At 58.7% G+C, this 16,997-nt stretch overlaps 2 protein-coding genes across 4 annotated transcripts; both read right to left on the bottom strand.

Moving 5' to 3' along the window:
* Positions 1-2,405: 2,405 nt before the first annotated feature.
* On the bottom strand, positions 2,406-7,941 carry LOC135309358 (uncharacterized). Its single transcript, XM_064435509.1, has 14 exons — positions 7,507-7,941; positions 7,043-7,107; positions 6,595-6,927; positions 6,261-6,409; positions 5,856-6,003; positions 5,463-5,647; positions 5,243-5,380; positions 4,847-4,961; positions 4,546-4,683; positions 4,122-4,298; positions 3,868-4,023; positions 3,616-3,717; positions 3,152-3,254; positions 2,406-2,524 (listed from the first exon to the last, which is right to left on the bottom strand). Exons 1-14 carry the CDS (start codon positions 7,622-7,624, stop codon positions 2,406-2,408), a joined length of 2,046 nt encoding a protein of 681 aa, XP_064291579.1. The 5' UTR covers positions 7,625-7,941.
* A 2,197-nt stretch (positions 7,942-10,138) lies between these two features.
* LOC135309397 (uncharacterized) lies at positions 10,139-14,826 on the bottom strand. Of its 3 annotated transcripts, XM_064435537.1 has the most exons (13): positions 14,565-14,822; positions 14,231-14,379; positions 13,826-13,973; positions 13,433-13,617; positions 13,213-13,350; positions 12,817-12,931; positions 12,516-12,653; positions 12,092-12,268; positions 11,838-11,993; positions 11,586-11,687; positions 11,121-11,223; positions 10,787-10,843; positions 10,139-10,493 (listed from the first exon to the last, which is right to left on the bottom strand). In XM_064435537.1, exons 1-13 carry the CDS (start codon positions 14,706-14,708, stop codon positions 10,375-10,377), a joined length of 1,731 nt encoding a protein of 576 aa, XP_064291607.1. In that variant the 5' UTR covers positions 14,709-14,822; the 3' UTR covers positions 10,139-10,374. The 3 variants fall into 3 exon arrangements, with proteins under 3 accessions (XP_064291607.1, XP_064291608.1, XP_064291609.1); XM_064435538.1 differs by lacking the exon at positions 12,092-12,268 and having other exon boundaries at positions 14,565-14,826; XM_064435539.1 differs by lacking the exon at positions 11,121-11,223 and having other exon boundaries at positions 14,565-14,821.
* Between the last annotated feature and the right edge of the window lie 2,171 nt (positions 14,827-16,997).

The following is a 16,997-nucleotide window of genomic DNA, read 5'->3' as shown; positions in this document are numbered from 1 at the left end:
CTTGTCGCTGCCAGCTCCTATGTCACCACGTGTCACAAAGGACACACTGTTCCATTCCATGCCAGGGTGACCGTGCTGCAGTGTGTCACAAAGGGCCCTTGCACACACTGCCACCTGCCCTGGGGCCATGCCCAGCCCACCCAAAGTGGCCCTGGTTGGAAGGAATCCCTGGCCCCAAGTGTCTAAGGCAGCCCGAAAGGATCTTTAGGAAAGGCTCAGCCCATCAGCAAATACTGCCCTGCTTTGTGGTCTCAGGGCAATTAAGAATCCTCAGTTGATGAAAGCTTTACTTTCCCATTGCTCAACTCAAGTAGTTCCAAAATTTGCAAACATCTCAAATGAACGGCAATGGCCGGAGAATGTGAATGGTTTGGAAGTTTGTTCCCATCTCTGGCAGAAGCAACTCATTTGCCTTAACATCATCCACTGAGAGTCACTTTACAAAACATAACACGATACAGAGGCAAATACAAGGCCATTCTTTGGTTTGCAAGTGGTTTCCGATGAACGGATTATAATATTCTAATTCTTTTGAGGATTAAAAGCTCCTAAGAAATGCAAGTACATTCCCTATTACAAAAATAACCAAAACAAATGAGTAGATGGCAAAAGGGCCAATCTTTCCCAGTGCATATAACTAAGTTGCCAATAAATTACAGTTCTCCCTTCTTGTTCCCTGCAGGAGAATCAAGAAATAGTCACAGCTATTCTTTTTGCCCTCCATAACCAAAGCTGGGCCAAAGCACACATGCTGCCTCCAAAGTGACTCAAATTCCAGCCGAGACCTCTCACCTTCCAGACAACTCCTTCCCCAACATGCCCCCCAACACCAACCCCCCCAAACACCCGCACAGGAGCCCTCAACACCCCGCCAGCACCCCCAGCTGTCCCCGTCCCTCCGCAGAGCTTTCCCAGCCTCCAGCAGACCCCCTGGTTCCCTGCACATGCCGTGGGATGGCACTCAGGAGGATCTGCTCCAAGGCCTTGCCCATCAGCAAGCTCAGGCTGCCAGGCCCATGGTTCCTGGCTCATCCTTCCCACTGAGCCTTCCTGAGCACGGCTATTCCATTGGCACATTTGCGCTCGCCTGGGACTTCTCCACTCAGCCAGGGCTGCTGCTAAAGGATGGAGAGCAGCCTGGCAAGCTCTTTCTCCAGCTGCCTCTTTCCTCTTGGCGGAAGTAGAACATTCCACAGGAAAGCAGCTGGTGCCACAAGGAGTGGGTGGCATCAGGCCACTCTTGGGAGACCCCTCAGGACTGCTGTATCCTGAGGGAGCACCACTGGCCTTGACCTGTTTGTAGCTGCAAAAGCTTCAAATCATGTGCCTCAGCTTCCAGGGCCTCTCTTGGCCAGCATCCTGACGTGGATGCAGGACTGCTGCGAGGCACTGCTGGCACCCAGCGGCACAGGACCGGCTGTCTCATGTCCACGTAGCAGCCCTCACACAGCCAGGGCCATCCCGAACCCAGCCAAAGGCTGACGTGTCAGCAGAGAGGAGCAAGGAGCACTGGGCTCCTCTCAGGGGATCTCAGCATGGTGCTGCAATGGGAGGGGCAGGCAGGCCACCCACATTCAGGGCATCCCCTCCATCAGAAGGACATGCATGTTGTCCCTCTCATCCCTCCACCCCACAACCAGGCCTGACATCTCCTCCTCTGGAGCGGAGTTTTTCCTGTTATAACGTCGTCTCATGCTTGGTCAGCGCGTGAGAAGAGGCTGCAATGGCTTGTGATGCCACCTCCATGCCAAACACAGCTCCATTGGGTATTGTTCCTCTTTCACAGGTTAACTTCCCATGGATTGACCAATCCATTGTCTCTCTTAAGGGTCACATTCCCACCAGTTCACCCATAAGGCTTCCTTCACTGCCTGTTCTTCATTGTCTTGCTGACGTGCACAACAGCAGATCAAATGTGGCAGGGCCTTAGACACGACTTCACTCCTGACACCCAGGCTCCTTGTGCCACTGCTGGCCTTCCGTGTGCTCAGCAAGATCTGTAACCGCACAGGGTTGTGGAACTGCACCTTCAGCACGGGGACCGTGCCAGCCTGACCTGCCCTCGTTCCTGTGCACAAAACACGGCGTGGAAGAGAACGGCAGCAGGGGCCTGTGTGTCCCAGGGCCCCGCATTTGCGGCGCTTCAGCTCCACCGGGATGCAGGCAAAATGAAGAAGCCAAACTGTTTATTAATGGCAGGCGAAGCAAAGGGATGAACTGGAATGGACCAAAGCGGGGAGGGTCGACACGGTGTGAAAGCTGGAGGGAGGGAGCTATCTACAGGCAGGGAGTTGGCTGAAGCCAGACCAGTGTCCCACAGGCTCCGCTGTACCAATTATCAGCTGTGCGTGGGGTTCCAGTGGCAGTGGAGATGGTGTCCTCTTCAGCATCTCCTGGTGCTATTCTTAGGACACTGATTCACTGGATCCTGAAGATGAACTTAATTCTTCAACTCGACTTGTAAACTGTGCTTGAATATTCCTGCTACAGTGGGATGTACAGCCTTTCTTCCGGGTGTGAATGGCTGGAACAGAGAGGAAGAGAGCCACAGTGAGGGCGCACATCTGCGGGAATCCTAGGAGACCCTCCTGCCAAGAGTGTCCCACTCAGCTCTTGCATCGGCCAGAAGAGAGGAAGGGCCAACAGGATCTCCCCCCAAGGGCTACACACGAAGACCCCAGCCCATGTCCCTGAAATCTGTGTGTGGCCTGCTCACACCACCCCACATCCACACAGGGAGCGAAGCTCAGCGCAGCCAGGGCAGGGATTGCAGCTCTCCCCATGAGTCACCAATGTCAGCCCACTGCCCGAACTCACCCTCATTGAGGACCTCGAGGACTTCCTTCTGTCCCCTCATGGATACCCTGGCAGACCCTGTGAAGGCAGAGCCTGTCACGGCGCTGCCAGCGGCACAGCTCCCTGCCAGCGGCGCTGCCAGCGCTGCGGCCACACGCCCTGCTGGCCCGGCAGGGCTCAGCCCGGGCCCTTGCCGCACGCTGCCGCCCAAGGGCACGGCTGCCAGAGGGCGGCAGCAGCGCCCGGGCCAGGCGGGGCTGCACGGCGCCGGGCCCGGATGGCGCTGCCGGGGCAGCGGGCGGGGCTGGGGCCGAGCTGCGGCGGGCCGGGGAGGGAGCCCGGCCTCGTGGCTCACCCATGAACCTGATGGCCGCCTCTCGCAGGGGCTCCTGTGGGCTCTGGAGGTAGCGCTGGGCCCGGCGCAGCTGCTCGGCCGCTCGGCTCGTGTCCTCTGCCAGCTGCAGAGAGCGGCAGCAGAGAAGGCTCGGCGCGGGCTCAGCCCCTGTGGCGGGCGCTCCCTGCGCCCAGCCCCGGCCTCCCCTGCCCGCACAGCCCTGAGGCGCGGCCAGCAGCCGCTGGCGCCGGGCTCCGCAGGGGGCAGAGGGCCGGCTGCTGCCCGGGGAGCCGCGGGGCCGCCCCGCAGCCCCGCCGCGCCGGGGCTCCATGGGCACCCAGCTCGGCCCACAGCAGCCTGGAGAAGAGCCCGCGCGGCCTCTGGCTGCAGCAGCGGGCAGGGGCACAGCTGCCAGCCCCGCACACTGAGCCCCACGCTCAGGGGCCTTCTCCAGGCTGAGCCTGGGGCTTCCAGGCCCTTCTTACCAGGCTGGTGCCAAACTTCAACATCTTCTCCCTCTTAAGTAGTTGCTTGAGCTTCCTTCTCCTCAGGAACCTTACCACACAAAGCAGCAATTCACGAGAGGCCTAAAGAGGAGCAGAGACATGGAGCTGCCACCGCAACCCAAAGAACAGGCCTTGCATCCGTGGCAAGACTGGGAGCAGAAGGCTGGAGCCCGGGAGAGGCCAACCAGGAGACCCCTTCCAGGGAGGCATCAGCATCACACAAAACCTCACTTTTGCCACACGCTCGTTCGCATCATGGCAATGAAAGAAGAGTGGCAGCAGGCTCTGTTTCACAATTCTCTTCAGGGGCTTTTTTCCTTTCTTCACTACCAAGTCCATCACCTTGAAGAAGAGGTTTAGGGAGAGCAGCTGCATATGGATGTCGTCCTGGAAGAAAGGAAAATATCTCAACCCCAATTTTTCCAAGCCCACATGGCAAAGTCCTGAAAATCCACAAAATTTCTGGGCAGCAACCGTGGCCTTACACAGTCAAAGAGTGGCAGGAGTGCCTCAGCCAGCTGCGGGGCAGTGGTGCTGGATATCAGGATGTGGTCATTCTCAAGTATATTTGTGAGCACAGAGAGGGTCATGCTGACAACATATCCATCTGCATCACCCAGCAGCTCCACAAGGTTTTTAGACAGACTGCACATTCTTCTGGCCTGTGTGGAACACAAGGCTGAGCTGGGAGGCCATGGACAGCTGCAGCGCCAACAGCGCCCGGGCACTGCGACCCCACCCTGCTGCTGCAGGGCCCACAGGCCAAAGGCCTGCCCCAAAGCACTGGGGCAGGTGAGGCAGGAGAGATGGGAGCAGCTGCCTCAGCTGCTGAAGCTCAGCCAAGTCAAATCAACTGCATTCCCCAAGCCGACACTGCCCTCACAACTCCAGCCTCTGCCCCCTTCTCACCCTCAAGGGATCCTTGCTGAGCACCATGAGGGCCCTGAGCGCCAGGCGACGCCTCTCCCTGCACTCGCTCTGCAGGCACCTTGACATGATCTCCAGTATGCTGTCACCACATTTACACAAGTCCAAGCACTCAAAGACCTGAAGGGCACAGGGCAGTGACAGGGGACCCGGAACCGCACAGGGCTGGGCCCAGGCAGCAGCACAGGGCACGGGCACGGGCACCGTCCCAGGCAGCTGCGGCTACCAGAGGGCAGAGAGCTGGGAGGCAGCTCAGCGAGGCAGTGCTGGCCAGCAGGCTCACCTCCACAAGGAATGCCAGGAAGGGCAGATCCCAGTATGGGTCCGCCCTGTGGAGCTCTTTCAGTAGATGTAATGCAATGAGGGAACAAAAGGGGATAAAGATACGGCGCATCTCCCTGGAAGGAGGAAAAAGGCACCAAGACCTTGAGGTGGGGGGACCAAACCTCTGCCAGGACGGACTCACGGAGGTCTGGTCTTTCCCCAGACTCCCTGGAGGGAATGTGAGCGCTGTGGGAGGTGGTCCCTTTGGGACACCCTCCTCTCCCAGCCTTTTCCAGTTTCCTTGGCCGTCCCTCGGTGTCAAGGCCCTCTGGCCCATGACCACAGGGACTGTGTGGGGGCACCCAGGCACAGGGCACAAATGTTGAGGGAAGCGTGGAGGAGAAGGGGGTCTCACCTGGCCAGCAGACCCACGGCATAGTGCTGGGTGTGAGCACGCAGCAGCGTGTCCCAGCCACGCTTGCGCTCCACAGCCATCACCTCCTTGTCACACCGCAGGCGGTAGAGCAGAGCCTTCATGGCCTGCACTGCAAACCTGTGTGCAGAGCAAAGCCCAGGTCACACTGGGAGCACTGGCACTGGCCACAAGGGCATGGGAAGGACAGGAGGACTGGGACCTGCTGGGCTTCCTGGGAAGGCGGTGTTCCTCCCGACATGCTTTCCAAAAGTGCCCAGCTTCCTCTGGTGGCATCTGCTGTGTGGTGATGACAATATGGAAGAGCAGAGCCACAAACAGTCGCCCAGAATAAGGGATCATGGCCTTGTGGCATTCAGACACAATCACCCAGATCACCAGAGTTGCCTGCAAAAGAAGCAGCCCCAAATGGCGCTCAGTGCCCAGGTGTCCTTGGGTCAGGGCCCAAGGGCAGATGCAGGGGGAGCAGTGGGCCTGGTGGCCCCTGAGCCTGGCCCTAGCCCAGGTTTCAGCCCAGTGACTGAGGCAGGGAGAGGATGGAGAGCTGCTGGAGAGGCAGCCGGGGGCTGAGAAGAGACCAGTTCCAGCAACTCACAGCCAGGGCAAAGACATCTGTGTCATCCCCATCGGAGGTGGATGCGCTGTGCACAGGCCAGTCCTCCATCACACACAGCAGTGTTGGCAGCACTTTCTCCAGTGCTGGTCCCACTGATCCTATGCTTTTCCACATGATTGCAGCAGCTCTGTGGGATCAGGGCTCTGTGTCAGGGGTGTCTCAGTCACAGTACCATGCCCTGTGCAGCTGTGGGGGCACAGGTGACAGAGCCCCGGTGCCCTGAGGGGCAGGGAGGGAGCACTGGCAGCAGGCTGGGCAAAGAGAGGGGCCCCAGGGTCCTGGAGCTCTCTGCCTGTCTGGCAGAGCCCATTGGACAGGCTGTGATGGGCCACGGGCCCTAAAGGCTGGTGAGCCCTGAGCTCTCAAGGCATGTGGGCCCCGTACCTGTCACACGTTGGGGCACAGCGCAGGAGGGTCAGCACCACGTCAACAGGATGTTCCTCAGCCAGCCTCACAATGTCAGTTTGCAGCCTGGCATCCACAGTGTCATGGGACACCAGCCTCTGGTGGATGTTCCTTACAATGGCTGGCACCTGGAAAAGGCATGGGAGAGACTTGGAGCGCTGTCCAGCGGCTGCAATTTCTCCAGCTTCCCCCAAGAAGTACTTCCCTTCCCGCCACGCTGTGCTGGCCTCAAAGCCTGAGGGGCCCCAGTGACAATGGCTTGAGGGGACACACGGTCCTGGGAGGCCTCCAGGCCTGACCCCGGGCTGCTTACCTGCTGCTGAGAAGGAACAGCACTCTCCTCGAAAAATTCCATAGGGGCAGTATGAATAACAGTGGGGGCAGGTGAGGTGCCAGTATTTGTCATGCCCTCACTCTCTTCAATGTCACTGTTTGTGATGACTGCATCCTCAGTCATTGTTGTGAGAAGAGCCTTTGCCCAGATTTCAGTCTCTGAGGTGTCCAAGTCTTCTGGGAGCTCAGCTGAATCCAGGCTGACATCAGGCTCTGCCTGGAGCTCGGTCAGCCCGGAGTCAGGCTTGGCGGGGCCCTCAGCTGCACTGCTCCCGGTCTCTCTGCGCTGAATGCGCAGAAACTTCCGGAACATCTGCGGGAGAACAAAGGACAGGGAATCCAGGGACGATCCATGGCATGCTTCAAGCGTAGTGCTCGGCTGAGCAGGGACAGCAGGCCCAGCCCCTGGCTGGGATGGCTGCAGGTACCTTCAGGTTTCTGTGGAAGCGGCCACGGCCGGGTTTCTGCGCTTGTGTCCCGTCCAGGGATGCATCTGGCAAAGAGCGAGCGCAGCCAGAGCTGAGGGGCTGCGGGAGAGGCCGGAGAACACAGCCCAGCCCTGCGCTCCCAGGCAGGGACAGCTCCGGGATGCCCCAGGGGGATGGAGCACGGCCACTGCGGGGTGTCTGCCCCGCCCCGCTTCCCTCCTGTCCATGGGCATGTCCCCAGGGGATGGGATGGGATGGCATGGGATGGGATGGCATGGGATGGCATGGGATGGGATGGGATGGGATGGGATGGGATGGGATGGGATGGGATGGGATGGGATGGGATGGGATGGGATGGGATGGGATGGGATGGGATGGGATGCCATGGGATGGGATGGGATGGCATGGGATGGGCCCACACTGGCTGCCAGCCATCAGCCCTGTGGCCCAGCTCTGCCACTCACCATCCTGCAGTGTCTGGATCCGCTCCGGCTCTTCAGGCTGTTGTGCTGGGGTAGCTGCAGGGCCTTTTTTATTTTTCCCCCTGAACACCTTCAACAGGCCAGGAAATCTGCCAGCCATTGCAGCATCCAGCCTTGAAGGCACCTTCAAGAGAGTATCCTCAGGATATTGCCAGGTCAGCAATTGCAGTTGTGCCTTGAAGGCACCTGAGTCAGAGAAGCCTCAGGAAAGATGTAGGACAGCAAGTCCTGCACTCTGGTCTTGAGGGCTCCTGCCACAATGACAGAGATTCCTCAAAATTATTCAGGTCACCAAATGCCACAGTCTGGCCACGAGGCCAGCAGCAGGAACAACGCCACAGAAAAGCTCCGGGTCAGACACGAACGAGTGCGCTGTGCAGGGGCTCCTCACAGCACCGCTCTGTCCCGTCCTGTCCTGTCGCCTGCTCTGTGCACTGTGCCGTGCTCCTGTCACTGTCAGCTCCTATGTCACCACATGTCACAAAGGACACGCTCTTCCATTCCATGCCAGGGTGACCGTGCTGCAGCGTGTCACAAAGGGCCCTTGCACACACTGCCACCTGCCCTGGGGCCATGCCCAGCCCACCCAAAGTGGCCCTGGTTGGAAGGAATCCCTGGCCCCAAGTGTCTAAGGCAGCCCGAAAGGATCTTTAGGAAAGGCTCAGCCCATCAGCAAATACTGCCCTGCTTTGTGGTCTCAGGGCAATTAAGAATCCTCAGTTGATGAAAGCTTTACTTTCCCATTGCTCAACTCAAGTAGTTCCAAAATTTGCAAACATCTCAAATGAACGGCGATGGCCGGAGAATGTGAATGGTTTGGAAGTTTGTTCCCATCTCTGGCAGAAGCAACTCATTTGCCTTAACATCATCCACTGAGAGTCACTTTACAAAACATAACACGATACAGAGGCAAATACAAGGCCATTCTTTGGTTTGCAAGTGGTTTCCGATGAACGGATTATAATATTCTAATTCTTTTGAGGATTAAAAGCTCCTAAGAAATGCAAGTACATTCCCTATTACAAAAATAACCAAAACAAATGAGTAGATGGCAAAAGGGCCAATCTTGCCCAGTGCATATAACTAAGTTGCCAATAAATTACAGTTCTCCCTTCTTGTTCCCTGCAGGAGAATCAAGAAATAGTCACAGCTATTCTTTTTGCCCTCCATAACCAAAGCTGGGCCAAAGCACACATGCTGCCTCCAAAGTGACTCAAATTCCAGCCGAGACCTCTCACCTTCCAGACAACTCCTTCCCCAACATGCCCCCCAACACCAACCCCCCAAACACCCGCACAGGAGCCCTCAACACCCCGCCAGCACCCCCAGCTGTCCCCGTCCCTCCGCAGAGCTTTCCCAGCCTCCAGCAGACCCCCTGGTTCCCTGCACGTGCCGTGGGATGGCACTCAGGAGGATCTGCTCCAAGGCCTTGCCCATCAGCAAGCTCAGGCTGCCAGGCCCATGGTTCCTGGCTCATCCTTCCCAGGGAGCCTTCCTGAGCACGGCTGTTCCGTTGGCACATTCGTGCTCGGCTGGGACTTCTCCACTCAGCCAGGGCTGCTGCTAAAGGATGGAGAGCAGCCTGGCAATCTCTTTCTCCAGCTGCCTCTTTCCTCTTGGCGGAGGTAGAACATTCCACAGGAAAGCAGCTGGTGCCACAAGGAGTGGGTGGCATCAGGCCACTCTTGGGAGACCCCTCAGGACTGCTGTATCCTGAGGGAGCACGACTGGCCTAGAACTGTTTGTAGCTGCAAAAGCTTCAAATCATGTGCCTCAGCTTCCAGGGCCTCTCTTGGCCAGCATCCTGACGTGGATGCAGGACTGCTGCGAGGCACTGCTGGCACCCAGCGGCACAGGACCGGCTGTCTCATATCCACGTAGCAGCCCTCACACAGCCAGGGCCATCCCGAACCCAGACAAAGGCTGACGTGTCAGCAGAGAGGAGCAAGGAGCACTGGGCTCCTCTCAGGGGATCTCAGCATGGTGCTCCACTGGGAGGGGCAGGCAGGCCACCCACATTCAGGGCATCCCCTCCATCAGAAGGACATGCATGTTGTCCCTCTCATCCCTCCACCCCACAACCAGGCCTGACATCTCCTCCTCTGGAGCGGAGTTTTTCCTGTTATAACGTCGTCTCATGCTCGGTCAGCGCGTGAGAAGAGGCTGCAATGGCTTGTGATGCCCCCTCCATGCCAAACACAGCTCCATTGGGTATTGTTCCTCTTTCACAGGTCAATTTCCCATCGATTGACCAATCCATTGTCTCTCTTAAGGGTCACATTCCCACCAGTTCACCCATAAGGCTTCCTTCACTGTCTGTTCTTCATTGTCTTGCTGACGTGCACAACAGCAGATCAAATGTGGCAGGGCCTCAGACACGACTTCACTCCTGACACCCAGGCTCCTTGTGCCACTGCTGGCCTTCCGTGTGCTCAGCAAGATCTGTAACCGCACAGGGTTGTGGAACTGCACCTTCAGCACAGGGACCGTGCCAGCCTGACCTGCCCTCGTTCCTGTGCACAAAACACGGCGTGGAAGAGAACGGCAGCAGGGGCCTGTGTGTCCCAGGGCCCCGCATTTGCGGCGCTTCAGCTCCACAGGGATGCAGGCAAAATGAAGAAGCCAAACTGTTTATTAATGGCAGGCGAAGCAAAGGGATGAACTGGAATGGACCAAAGCGGGGAGGGTCGACACGGTGTGAAAGCTGGAGGGAGGGAGCTATCTACAGGCAGGGAGTTGGCTGAAGCCAGACCAGTGTCCCACAGGCTCCGCTGTACCAATTATCAGCTGTGCGTGGGGTTCCAGTGGCAGTGGAGATGGTGTCCTCTTCAGCATCTCCTGGTGCTATTCTTAGGACACTGATTCACTGGATCCTGAAGATGAACTTAATTCTTCAACTCGACTTGTAAACTGTGCTTGAATATTCCTGCTACAGTGGGATGTACAGCCTTTCTTCCGGGTGTGAATGGCTGGAACAGAGAGGAAGAGAGCCACAGTGAGGGCGCACATCTGCGGGAATCCTAGGAGACCCTCCTGCCAAGAGTGTCCCACTCAGCTCTTGCATCGGCCAGAAGAGAGGAAGGGCCAACAGGATCTCCCCCCAAGGGCTACACACGAAGACCCCAGCCCATGTCCCTGAAATCTGTGTGTGGCCTGCTCACACCACCCCACATCCACACAGGGAGCGAAGCTCAGCTCAGCCAGGGCAGGGATTGCAGCTCTCCCCATGATTCACCAATGTCAGCCCACTGCCCGAACTCACCCTCATTGAGGACCTCGAGCACTTCCTTCTGTCCCCTCATGGATACCCTGGCAGACCCTGTGAAGGCAGAGCCTGTCACGGCGCTGCCAGCGGCACAGCTCCCTGCCAGCGGCGCTGCCAGCGCTGCGGCCACACGCCCTGCTGGCCCGGCAGGGCTCAGCCCGGGCCCTTGCCGCACGCTGCCGCCCAAGGGCACGGCTGCCAGAGGGCGGCAGCAGCGCCCGGGCCAGGCGGGGCTCCACGGCGCCGGGCCCGGATGGCGCTGCCGGGGCAGTGGGCGGGGCTGGGGCCGAGCTGTGGCGGGCCGGGGAGGGAGCCCGGCCTCAGGGCTCACCCATGAACCTGATGGCCGCCTCTCGCAGGGGCTCCTGTGGGCTCTGGAGGTAGCGCTGGGCCCGGCGCAGCTGCTCGGCCGCTCGGCTCGTGTCCTCTGCCAGCTGCAGAGAGCGGCAGCAGGGAAGGCTTGGCGCGGGCGCAGCCCCTGTGGCGGGCGCTCCCTGCGCCCAGCCCCGGCCTCCCCTGCCCGCACAGCCCTGAGGCGCGGCCAGCAGCTGCTGGCGCCGGGCTCCGCAGGGGGCAGAGGGCCGGCTGCTGCCCGGGGAGCCGCGGGGCCGCCCCGCAGCCCCGCCGCGCCGGGGCTCCATGGGCACCCGGCTCGGGCCCACAGCAGCCTGGAGAAGAGCCCGCGCGGCCTCTGGCTGCAGCAGCGGGCAGGGGCACAGCTGCCAGCCCCGCACACTGAGCCCCGCGCTCAGGGGCCTTCTCCAGGCTGAGCCTGGGGCTTCCAGGCCCTTCTTACCAGGCTGGTGCCAAACTTCAACATCTTCTCCCTCTTAAGTAGTTGCTTGAGCTTCCTTCTCCTCAGGAACCTTACCACACAAAGCAGCAATTCACGAGAGGCCTAAAGAGGAGCAGAGACATGGAGCTGCCACCGCAACCCAAAGAACAGGCCTTGCATCCGTGGCAAGACTGGGAGCAGAAGGCTGGAGCCCGGGAGAGGCCAACCAGGAGACCCCTTCCAGGGAGGCATCAGCATCACACAAAACCTCACTTTTGCCACACGCTCGTTCGCATCATGGCAATGAAAGAAGAGTGGCAGCAGGCTCTGTTTCACAATTCTCTTCAGGGGCTTTTTTCCTTTCTTCACTACCAAGTCCATCACCTTGAAGAAGAGGTTTAGGGAGAGCAGCTGCATATGGATGTCGTCCTGGAAGAAAGGAAAATATCTCAACCCCAATTTTTCCAAGCCCACATGGCAAAGTCCTGAAAATCCACAAAATTTCTGGGCAGCAACCGTGGCCTTACACAGTCAAAGAGTGGCAGGAGTGCCTCAGCCAGCTGCGGGGCAGTGGTGCTGGATATCAGGATGTGGTCATTCTCAAGTATATTTGTGAGCACAGAGAGGGTCATGCTGACAACATATCCATCTGCATCACCCAGCAGCTCCACAAGGTTTTTAGACAGACTGCACATTCTTCTGGCCTGTGTGGAACACAAGGCTGAGCTGGGAGGCCATGGACAGCTGCACCGCCAACAGCGCCCGGGCACTGCGACCCCACCCTGCTGCTGCAGGGCCCACAGGCCAAAGGCCTGCCCCAAAGCACTGGGGCAGGTGAGGCAGGAGAGATGGGAGCAGCTGCCTCAGCTGCTGAAGCTCAGCCAAGTCAAATCAACTGCATTCCCCAACCCGACACTGCCCTCACAACTCCAGCCTCTGCCCCCTTCTCACCCTCAAGGGATCCTTGCTGAGCACCATGAGGGCCCTGAGCGCCAGGCGACGCCTCTCCCTGCACTCGCTCTGCAGGCACCTTGACATGATCTCCAGTATGCTGTCACCACATTTACACAAGTCCAAGCACTCAAAGACCTGAAGGGCACAGGGCAGTGACAGGGGACCCGGAACCGCACAGGGCTGGGCCCAGGCAGCAGCACAGGGCACGGGCACGGGCACCGTCCCAGGCAGCTGCGGCTACCAGAGGGCAGAGAGCTGGGAGGCAGCTCAGCGAGGCAGTGCTGGCCACCAGGCTCACCTCCACAAGGAATGCCAGGAAGGGCAGATCCCAGTATGGGTCCGCCCTGTGGAGCTCCTTCAGTAGATGTAATGCAATGAGGGAACAAAAGGGGATAAAGATACGGCGCATCTCCCTGGAAGGAGGAAAAAGGCACCAAGACCTTGAGGTGGGGGGACCAAACCTCTGCCAGGACGGACTCACGGAGGTCTGGTCTTTCCCCAGACTCCCTGGAGGGAATGTGAGCGCTGTGGGAGGTGGTCCCTTTGGGACCCCCTCCTCTCCCAGCCTTTTCCAGTTTCCTTGGCCGTCCCTTGGTGTCAAGGCCCTCTGGCCCATGACCACAGGGACTGTGTGGGGGCACCCGGGCACAGGGCACAAATGTTGAGGGCAGCGTGGAGGAGAAGGGGGTCTCACCTGGCCAGCAGACCCACGGCATAGTGCTGGGTGTGAGCACGCAGCAGCGTGTCCCAGCCACGCTTGCGCTCCACAGCCATCACCTCCTTGTCACACCGCAGGCGGTAGAGCAGAGCCTTCATGGCCTGTACTGCAAACCTGTGTGCAGAGCAAAGCCCAGGTCACACTGGGAGCACTGGCACTGGCCACAAGGGCATGGGAAGGACAGGAGGACTGGGACCTGCTGGGCTTCCTGGGAAGGCGGTGTTCCTCCCGACATGCTTTCCAAAAGTGCCCAGCTTCCTCTGGTGGCATCTGCTGTGTGGTGATGACAATATGGAAGAGCAGAGCCACAAACAGTCGCCCAGAATAAGGGATCATGGCCTTGTGGCATTCAGACACAATCACCCAGATCACCAGAGTTGCCTGCAAAAGAAGCAGCCCCAAACGGCGCTCAGTGCCCAGGTGTCCTTGGGTCAGGGCCCAAGGGCAGATGCAGGGGGAGCAGTGGGCCTGGTGGCCCCTGAGCCTGGCCCTAGCCCAGGTTTCAGCCCAGTGACTGAGGCAGGGAGAGGTTGGAGAGCTGCTGGAGAGGCAGCCGGGGGCTGAGAAGAGACCAGTTCCAGCAACTCACAGCCAGGGCAAAGACATCTGTGTCATCCCCATCGGAGGTGGATGCGCTGTGCACAGGCCAGTCCTCCATCACACACAGCAGTGTTGGCAGCACTTTCTCCAGTGCTGGTCCCACTGATCCTATGGTTTTCCACATGATTGCAGCAGCTCTGTGGGATCAGGGCTGTGTGTCAGGGGTGTCTCAGTCACAGTACCATGCCCTGTGCAGCTGTGGGGGCACAGGTGACAGAGCCCCGGTGCCCTGAGGGGCAGGGAAGGAGCATTGGCAGCAGGCTGGGCAAAGAGAGGGGCCCGAGGGTCCTGGAGCTCTCTGCCTGTCTGGCAGAGCCCATTGGACAGGCTGTGATGGGCCACGGGCCCTAAAGGCTGGTGAGCCCTGAGCTCTCAAGGCATGTGGGCCTCGTACCTGTCACACGTTGGGGCACAGCGCAGGAGGGTCAGCACCACGTCAACAGGATGTTTCTCAGCCAGCCTCACAATGTCAGTTTGCAGCCTGGCATCCACAGTGTCATGGGACACCAGCCTCTGGTGGATGTTCCTTACAATGGCTGGCACCTGGAAAAGGCATGGGAGAGACTTGGAGCGCTGTCCAGCGGCTGCAATTTCTCCAGCTTCCCCCAAGAAGTACTTCCCTTCCCGCCACGCTGTGCTGGCCTCAAAGCCTGAGGGGCCCCAGTGACAATGGCTTGAGGGGACACACGGTCCTGGGAGGCCTCCAGGCCTGACCCCGGGCTGCTTACCTGCTGCTGAGAAGGAACAGCACTCTCCTCGAAAAATTCCATAGGGGCAGTATGAATAACAGTGGGGGCGGGTGAGGTGCCAGTATTTGTCATGCCCTCACTCTCTTCAATGTCACTGTTTGTGATGACTGCATCCTCAGTCATTGTTGTGAGAAGAGCCGTTGCCCAGATTTCAGTCTCTGAGGTGTCCAAGTCTTGTGAGAGCTCAGCTGAATCCAGGCTGACATCAGGCTCTGCCTGGAGCTCAGTCAGCCCGGAGTCAGGCTTGGCGGGGCCCTCAGCTGCACTGCTCCCGGTCTCTCTGCGCTGAATACGCAGAAGCTTCCGGAACATCTGCGGGAGAACAAAGGACAGGGAATCCAAGGACGATCCATGGCATGCTTCAAGCGTAGTGCTCGGCTGAGCAGGGACAGCAGGCCCAGCCCCTGGCTGGGATGGCTGCAGGTACCTTCAGGGTTCTGTGGAAGCGGCCATGGCCGGGTTTCTGCGCTTGTGTCCCGTCCAGGGACGCATCTGGCAAAGAGCGAGCGCAGCCAGAGCTGAGGGGCTGCGGGAGAGGCCGGAGAACACAGCCCAGCCCTGCGCTCCCAGGCAGGGACAGCTCCGGGATGCCCCAGGGGGATGGAGCACGGCCACTGCGGGGTGTCTGCCCTGCCCCGCTTCCCTCCTGTCCATGGGCATGTCCCCAGGGGATGGGATGGGATGGCATGGGATGGGATGGCATGGGATGGCATGGGATGGGATGGCATGGGATGGGCCCACACTGGCTGCCAGCCATCAGCCCTGTGGCCCAGCTCTGCCACTCACCATCCTGCAGTGTCTGGATCCGCTCCGGCTCTTCAGGCTGTTGTGCTGGGGTAGCTGCAGGGCCTTTTTTATTTTTCCCCCTGAACACCTTCAACAGGCCAGGAAATCTGCCAGCCATTGCAGCATCCAGCCTTGAAGGCACCTTCAAGAGAGTATCCTCAGGATATTGCCAGGTCAGCAATTGCAGTTGTGCCTTGAAGGCACCTGAGTCAGAGAAGCCTCAGGAAAGGTGTAGGACAGCAAGTCCTGCACTCTGGTCTTGAGGGCTCCTGCCACAATGACAGAGATTCCTCAAAATGATTCAGGTCACCAAATGCCACAGTCTGGCCACGAGGCCAGCAGCAGGAACAACGCCACAGAAAAGCTCCGGGTCGGACACGAACGAGTGCGCTGTGTGGGGGCTCCTCACAGCACCGCTCTGTCCTGTCCTGTCCCGGCGCCTGCTCTGTGCACTGTGCCGTGCTCTTGTCGCTGCCAGCTCCTATGTCACCACGTGTCACAAAGGACACACTCTTCCATTCCATGCCAGGGTGACTGTGCTGCAGGTGTCACAAAGGGCCCTTGCACACACTGCCACCTGCCCTGGGGCCATGCCCAGCCCACCCAAAGTGGCCCTGGTTGGAAGGAATCCCTGGCCCCAAGTGTCTAAGGCAGCCCGAAAGGATCTTTAGGAAAGGCTCAGCCCATCAGCAAATACTGCCCTGCTTTGTGGTCTCAGGGCAATTAAGAATCCTCAGTTGATGAAAGCTTTACTTTCCCATTGCTCAACTCAAGTAGTTCCAAAATTTGCAAACATCTCAAATGAACGGCGATGGCCGGAGAATGTGAATGGTTTGGAAGTTTGTTCCCATCTCTGGCAGAAGCAACTCATTTGCCTTAACATCATCCACTGAGAGTCACTTTACAAAACATAACACGATACAGAGGCAAATACAAGGCCATTCTTTGGTTTGCAAGTGGTTTCCGATGAACGGATTATAATATTCTAATTCTTTTGAGGATTAAAAGCTCCTAAGAAATGCAAGTACATTCCCTATTACAAAAATAACCAAAACAAATGAGTAGATGGCAAAAGGGCCAATCTTGCCCAGTGCATATAACTAAGTTGCCAATAAATTACAGTTCTCCCTTCTTGTTCCCTGCAGGAGAATCAAGAAATAGTCACAGCTATTCTTTTTGCCCTCCATAACCAAAGCTGGGCCAAAGCACACATGCTGCCTCCAAAGTGACTCAAATTCCAGCCGAGACCTCTCACCTTCCAGACAACTCCTTCCCCAACATGCCCCCCAACACCAACCCCCCAAACACCCGCACAGGAGCCCTCAACACCCCGCCAGCACCCCCAGCTGTCCCCGTCCCTCCGCAGAGCTTTCCCAGCCTCCAGCAGACCCCCTGGTTCCCTGCACGTGCCGTGGGATGGCACTCAGGAGGATCTGCTCCAAGGCCTTGCCCATCAGCAAGCTCAGGCTGCCAGGCCCATGGTTCCTGGCTCATCCTTCCCAGGGAGCCTTCCTGAGCACGGCTGTTCCGTTGGCACATTCGTGCTCGGCTGGGACTTCTCCACTCAGCCAGGGCTGCTGCTAAAGGATGGAGAGCAGCCTGGCAATCTCTTTCTCCAGCTGCCTC

Source organism: Passer domesticus, chromosome 10 (genome assembly GCF_036417665.1).
Source record: "Passer domesticus isolate bPasDom1 chromosome 10, bPasDom1.hap1, whole genome shotgun sequence".
In the NCBI taxonomy this organism is placed as follows: Eukaryota; Metazoa; Chordata; class Aves; order Passeriformes; family Passeridae; genus Passer; species Passer domesticus.
The sequence above is the reverse complement of the archived record's forward strand: the minus strand, read 5'-3'. Positions and strand labels throughout refer to the sequence as shown.

Bases quoted from the DNA above. Each gene is read 5' to 3' on its own strand.
- LOC135309397 (XM_064435537.1), bottom strand. From the start codon at position 14,708: ATGACTGAGGATGCAGTCATCACAAACAGTGACATTGAAGAGAGTGAG. The intron at 14,380-14,564 runs GTAAGCAGCCCG...TGCCTTTTCCAG, and splicing joins CTGTTCCTTCTCAGCAGCAG to GTGCCAGCCATTGTAAGGAA. The intron at 13,974-14,230 runs GTACGAGGCCCA...CTGATCCCACAG, and splicing joins TGTGCCCCAACGTGTGACAG to AGCTGCTGCAATCATGTGGA.
- LOC135309358 (XM_064435509.1), bottom strand. From the start codon at position 7,624: ATGGCTGGCAGATTTCCTGGCCTGTTGAAGGTGTTCAGGGGGAAAAAT. The intron at 6,004-6,260 runs GTACGGGGCCCA...CTGATCCCACAG, and splicing joins TGTGCCCCAACGTGTGACAG to AGCTGCTGCAATCATGTGGA. The intron at 3,255-3,615 runs GTAAGAAGGGCC...CGCTCTCTGCAG, and splicing joins TGAAGTTTGGCACCAGCCTG to CTGGCAGAGGACACGAGCCG.